Genomic DNA, 6,423 nt, shown 5'->3' on the forward strand with positions numbered 1-6,423 from the left:
GTGTGTGTGTGTGTGTGTGTGGTGGGTGGGTGGGTGGGTGGGTGGGTGGGTGTGCGCGTACCAGAGGTAGCTGCTGCACATCGTTGATCAACACTCTCCCGCATATCCTGTGCCTCTGCTTGGCTGTGATGTCACGCTTCCTCCCTCCACCAACCGGCCCACCCACTCCCGCTTCACAACGGGGCCAGCTTCATGTCCTTCAGTATCGCCAACATCAGAGAGCAGAGACTAGGCGCGGCGGGAAACCCTAGGAAGGGGCGGAAGGAGGGAAGGCAAGCGACTTGGCGGGGGAGAGGGGGGTACATCGACAGGGGTGAGGGAGTGGGGCAGGCAGAGAAAGGGCAAAGGGAGGTTTTATGGGTGCGAGTGAAAAGGTCGAAAGTCACTACGCTTTACCCCCACCGCCCGCTCCTGCTTCCAGGCGCACGGGATCTGCTGTGAGACCTCCCTCACCATATTAGGAGCCCATCACCACGCCATGGGCGCGCACGTGAAGCACACCCGCGGGGGTGTTTGATGGCACTCGCACACAGACACACACTTGCCGCCAGCGTCATCGGTCGCCGTGGTCTTCGCCACCTGCGCCGAGAGTTGTGAGTGTCTGCAGGAGCTTTTACTCGCCGTGGAGCTTTTCCAGTCTACCTCGGCTGCATCATCACAGCACACCCCCAACGTACATGTTCGTTTCTGCGTCCCACATGTTTTGCACGAGATGCGGCTCCCTCGCCGCCCGCCGCGACACGTCCCGCCAGTTCCGCACATCCGACGTGGCCTTGGCAAAGTAGTGAAGCAGTTGGGACTCCATTGTCGCTGGGGAGGCGTTGGCGTCGAGGAGGCCCACAAATGTGGCCGAGGCTCGCTGGAAGAGCGGCATGACGCGCGTGGCGAAGAGGGTAGCCGCCTTTGCGCAGTTTGTCTCGGGGCGGATGGGGTTCACAATGTAGAGCTCATCGGCCGGTGGCTTGGTGAACGTCTTCTGCTGCACGTAGTCGATGCCGAGGCGGCGGAAGTCAAACTCGGTACCGTAGTACTTGAGGAAGCCGGCAAGAAGGGCGCCAATGCTCCGCTGCAGCTCCGCCGAGAAGCGGGTGCGCACGCACTGCTGCAGGTACCAGAGAACGAGCAGCGAGATCGGGAAGGAGCCGAGGCCGCCCATGCTCGGTTCGTCGAGGCCGCAGTTGTTCACCAGTGCCTTCACGAGTACGATCAACGGTCGCGCCATCTCGTTGCCTGGCGCGCAGAGCAGCTCGCACAGGTAGTTGGAGGACACGCAGCCGCTCTGTTCGAACGACAGATCCACCTTTACGTCATCGCGGCGGTGGCGGCACTTCACTATTGGCACCTTCGCGTGGGCAATCGAGGTTACGTGGATGAAGCTCTGGCTCTTCCGCATGCGCTCCGCCACGATCCGAACAGCCGTCGAGAGGGGCCCCTTGAGACTCTTCGGAGGCACGGAGCCGGTGGCCGCGGAGGCGATTGTAAGCATCGCGCAGGACAAGTTCGCTGACATGGCACTAGCGATCTGCTCATCGCCGCTGCGCATGAGGACGCAGTCCACGTCACTTGCCGGTATCACGAGCCCAGTGCAGAGGCTGCCGTAGATCTGGATATCCATGCCGGCTCGCTGCATCGTCGTGCGGATGTCATCGATCACGCGCAGCTTCGTCTCGCGATCCTCGGACGTAGGGGAGAGACAGTAGAGGAGTTCGATCAGCTTCGCGTCGAAGGCAAGGATGCATCTGGCGAGAGAGGAGGGGGGTATCAGCGACTGGACAATTTCACATGAGATCCCCAGCGAGGATGACAAGACGGGCGAAGGGCCCAAGGCTGCTGCCACGAGCACCGAGTCGGTCTCTGTGCGAGGGCGGCGCGCGCCGGAGCCAATGCTACGGTGGCCATCCTCGTCATCAGCGCTAGAATCACTGCTGCGTCGGCGACGGCTACCGTGGTGACGGTTGGCTTGTGGCCGCGGTGCGCCATGGGTTCGGCTTGAGCACACGTCACTGCGCCCGTTGTGCGGCGACCGTGGGTGCCGCCCATCCATCGCCTTTCCGTCATCGCGACGCGCCGGGTGAGGGGAGAGCTTGTTCGCCACGTTGGCAGCAGCCTTGCCCATGTTGCCACGGCGAGGGGTTCGATCGAGCTGCCCGTGCGGAGTTGCCAAGTGTGGCCCTCCCGCTGGCGTGTGGGGCTCTTTTCGAGCAGCCGGCATGCGGCTGGGGTGATTGTAAGGGAAGAAATGTGGCGGCGCGTTGTCGCCGCTCAGCGAGCTGGGCAACGGAGCTGGGACGTCAGACGACGACTGTGTCGGATGCCCCTCGGGGGCCGGATGTGCATAAGATGTGCTTCTTGTCCGCGGCTGGGCAAAGCTGCTGCTCAGCTGATGCGTGATGGTGCGCTCTATGGCTCGATCGAGAGAAGCAAGGTCTTCGGGATTCATCCATGTACGAAACATGACGCGAGTCGTGAGACGGCGAGGCCTCTGTGTGTGCGTGTGTGTGAAGGGGGTAGGGTGCACTTGCTAGCAAGCGCTCAAGCACACACGTGCGCGCGGACAAGAAAAAGAAAGAGACAGAGGTGGGGTGGGGGGGGTGTAGAGATCAGGAGAGGGGTGATGCCTGTCGGCAACGTGGCCTGTTGCCTTGGAGATCGTTGTCCTCATTTGTGAGCGCGTATGCGTGCGCGCCTCGGTCAGCATGAGATGAAGCACGGTAAACTTTACGCCGCGGCCCCCCACATGCTCCGCGTCTCTCCTCGCTGCTGCTGTGCCATCCGCAAGCCCACACAACGAGTGGGGGCGTGCGGCGAGAGGCCGAGCGGCAGGCAGCTGCGGAGGGACAGACAGAGCGGAAGACCTGTCACGAGGTGAGCGCGAATGGAGAAGGAGCTGTCGGAAGGGCCAGGCAGCCCAGCTGCATTCAACGACAACGTTCTGCAAGAGCAACAACGCACAACGAGACGCGTGCTGCATCGTACAGTGAGGAAGAGGAAGCGCAAGCGCCCAGAGCGTCATAGGCGGAGGCACACACACACACACAGAACGAGTACGTGGGCAGAACAGTCCACGTGACAGACATGTTCAGGCGGCGGCGAGCGGGTAGACATAGAGAGCGAGGATGGGAGCAATCTGGGAAAAGTGCACGCACCTGACATATACACGCGCTCGCAGCTATGCCACATAACCTCCGAGCGCCTCCGCGGACGAGAGAGAGCTGTGCGCAGGGAGGGGGAGGAAGGAGGGAAAATTGGATGGGAGGAGGAAAAGAATGGAGGCGCTACGAGCACCCTTCTCTTCCGTGCCGCCTCAAGCAAGATGCCACTCGGAGGTAGCGCAGGGCGAAAAAGGGGGAAAGAGAGAGATGCGGGCACCGTGCAGCATGGTGAGCCATACCGTCATGGCATTCGCTACGCAGCGTCGGCAGGCGCCCACGCGAACAACAAGGACAGAGACGCTCGTGTACGTTCCACAGCAGGGCAAAGAAAAAGGAGGACAAGCAGAGCGAACATCAACAAGGGAGGGGGGCGCGTGATAGACGGCCCTTAACGTGACTCGCCGACAGGAGAGAGACTCCGTGGGAGGGCGGGGCACGTGGATGCATACTCGGTCTCCTCTCCTCCCCCTCTCCCTCTCCTGCCATTGTTGGGGTGCCCCCCACCACCGCACCCATCCATCCATTACCCCCTCCTTTCGTATTCCATCCATGCATCCTGCTCCCATTCGCGTGCTTTAGCGTTCCTTCTCGGAGGCGCAGAAGGAAGAAGAAAACCAAAAGCCATGTTATGTACATCGGCAGCAACCCACAGCGGCAGTCACTGAAACGCAGCGCTCACCTCGAGCTCAGCGGGGCCAGCCACGAAGAAGCGCGCAACGCCATGGGCTCAGCACATAACCGACGCGGTCACACTCCGTGTCGTCTGACCCGTTGGGGCATATGCGCTCAGGAGGAGGAGGCGAAGGAGTAGGGAGAAACTAGGCGGTGCGAGAGCCATCACCGCCGCAACGGATCCCTCTCTGTACGCTGTACACTGCCCTTCTCTTATGCGGCGGCCGTCGGTGCAGCGGCGGAAAGGGCAGCGTGCTGCTGATAGGGAAGTTTTTGTTGTTGGCAGAGTGCCGTCTGCGGACCTGCTACGCGGTTCTTGGCCAATCGCTCCTCCAGCAAGTTGTCCAGCCTCTTCTGGGCAGCGCGTGAGATGTTGTTGCCGTTCGTCACCAGCGCCACAAGCTGCGCATTCCGCAGCGCTGCATCGATGAGCTGTGAGGCACCCTCCTCGCCGATCTTGTTGCAGGAGACATCGACGACGGAAATCGTGATGCCATCCGTGATGTTCTGTGCGAGGCGCACCGCGGCCTCGTCGTCGAGAGCGTTGTCGCTAAGATTGATTTCCTTAAGGGACATAGACGTGCTGAGCAAGCTAGCAACGCGTGCACCGCCGCTAGCGGTCAGCCCACAAGAGCTCAAGTCCAGCTGCTCTAGAACGCTGCGCTGGTGGGAGGTGAGAACCTGCGTGAGCTCGTTCGCTCCCACCGGGCCAACCTCGTTTCCGGAGAGCGACAGCACAGCGAGGGAGGTGTTCTTGGCAAGACCCTGCTGCACAATCGTCCTTACACCGTTTGCCGTGAGCGTGTTCAGGCGGATGTCGAGTTCCTCGAGGGTGTCATTGGCCTCGAGCATCGCGGCAACGGCGCCGGCGGCCTCGTCTGTGGCGTGGTTGTTCCCCAGTGTCAACCGTCTGAGTTCCTTGTTCGTCCTCACGGCATCGCAGATGGCTATCACGCCCGTTGGACCAAGATAGTTGCCATGCAGCTGCAGAACCCGCAGCGCCGATACAGAATTGCGTAGGATGCCGGCAAGACACTCCGCACCACTCGGGCCCAGCTCGTTCACGGAGAGGTCCAGCGAGGACAGGTACGTGTTGCGCTCCAGCGCCTTCGCGGCGAGCGCCGCCCCCTCAGGGCCTAGCCTGTTCGATGCCAATCCCAGCCGCGAAAGCGCCGTGGACATGGAGACGGAGCGCAGCAGGCGATGCACGTCGCTCGCGGATAGGTGATTACCGCGGATATCGAGAACCTGCAAGCTGTGTGACAGGTTCACCACCCCAGCCAGCCCGTCGCACCCCTCCTTGCCAATGTCGTTGTAGCAGATAAACACCTCCGTCACCGGTGAGGATTCGAGGCAGGAGGCAATCTTCACCGCCCCTGTAGGCCCCAGTTGGTTATCCATGAGGTCGATGGTGTGGATAGGGGTGTCGAACTCGCGATCCAGCAGAGCACGGCAGATGCTGTCGAGCTGCTGATTCGAGATCTGCCGCCACGGAATCTGCATGCGGCGGCGTCCATCGCTGACGCTGCTGCCAATGACCGCGAAGGATGCCTGTGACTTGGCACCCTCAGAAGCCGGCACAGCGGCAGGGATGATGCCGCCGGTAGACGGCGATATGCCGGATGAAGCTTGCATCGCCTTGGCCGACATGCCGGGGGAGAGGGGAAAATAGAAAGTTCAAGCACCACCTCCTATGAAGATGTGTGTCTCTGTCCTCAATCAATGACGTCACCCTTCGAGCTATTTGTGCAGTGCCAGCGGTGGTAAAACTCGCAGAGGCCGATGGACGTGTGGGTGCGAAACTGACTGAGACCTCGAGCGCGTACTGAGCGTCTGAGGGGGAGGGGGGCAGTCGGTGGTAGAGAGAGATGCGTAGGAGTGAGGCGGGGGGGGGGGGCAAAGACAAGTAACAAGGAGTGACGTCGTTCGAGCTGCTCTCGTAGGTGTTCGAACTGCTGGCCACGCGATGCGTTGAAGCAGAAAGTGAATTGAGATGCCCTGCTCATGAGTGGTCGCATTAGCGGAATCCGCGACATCATGGGGGGATGAAAAGGAGGGAGGGAGGGAGAGATTTTGGTTGGCCCGTGGCGCTTACGAGTGTCCCGAGTGCACCGTCCCAACAGTTTGTTTGGAGAGAGACAGCGGAGGCGCACGCTGACACACAGGAATGAGTGGGACAGCAAACACCCATCCAGACAAGGAGATACGGGCGCGTGCGCATGTATAATGGACGAAGGAGACAAGCGAAAAAAGAGGGCTGGGGAAGACACGCGGCCAGCCGAGAACGGCGCTGATGCCCGCCGTCGCACACTACACCTGCTGTGCGCAGAGATCGGGGGAGGGGGAAGGTGAGCGTTAGAGAGGGCCAGAGAAAGAGAAGGTCACATTGCCGTTCAGCCCAGCACCACCACCGCAACGCACACCCCACATAATATGTACACATGAGTGAGAAGCATCCAAAGAATAGAAAGTCACACAAATCCGAGCATGAAGAGCATAATGGCGTCTTTTACAGCGCGATGGCGCGAGAGAGGGAGAGGGGGAGAGGGAGGGAGGGAGAGACAGTGCGCACGCAGACCCCGGGAGCTGCAACACCCAA

At 61.1% G+C, this 6,423-nt stretch overlaps 2 protein-coding genes across 2 annotated transcripts; both read right to left on the minus strand.

Moving 5' to 3' along the window:
* Positions 1–655: 655 nt before the first annotated feature.
* Positions 656–2,455, minus strand: LDBPK_260480 (DNA polymerase sigma-like protein; the record flags this gene model as incomplete). The annotated part of the gene is made up of 1 exon (XM_003861589.1): positions 656–2,455. The coding sequence occupies one exon, from the start codon at positions 2,453–2,455 to the stop codon at positions 656–658; it is 1,800 nt and encodes a 599-aa protein (XP_003861637.1).
* Positions 2,456–4,037: 1,582 nt separating this feature from the next.
* Positions 4,038–5,327, minus strand: LDBPK_260490 (hypothetical protein, conserved; the record flags this gene model as incomplete). Its single annotated transcript, XM_003861590.1, has 1 exon — positions 4,038–5,327. One exon carries the CDS (start codon positions 5,325–5,327, stop codon positions 4,038–4,040), a length of 1,290 nt encoding a protein of 429 aa, XP_003861638.1.
* Positions 5,328–6,423: the final 1,096 nt, after the last annotated feature.

Source organism: Leishmania donovani, chromosome 26 (assembly GCF_000227135.1).
Source record: "Leishmania donovani BPK282A1 complete genome, chromosome 26".
Taxonomy (NCBI): domain Eukaryota; phylum Euglenozoa; class Kinetoplastea; order Trypanosomatida; family Trypanosomatidae; genus Leishmania; species Leishmania donovani.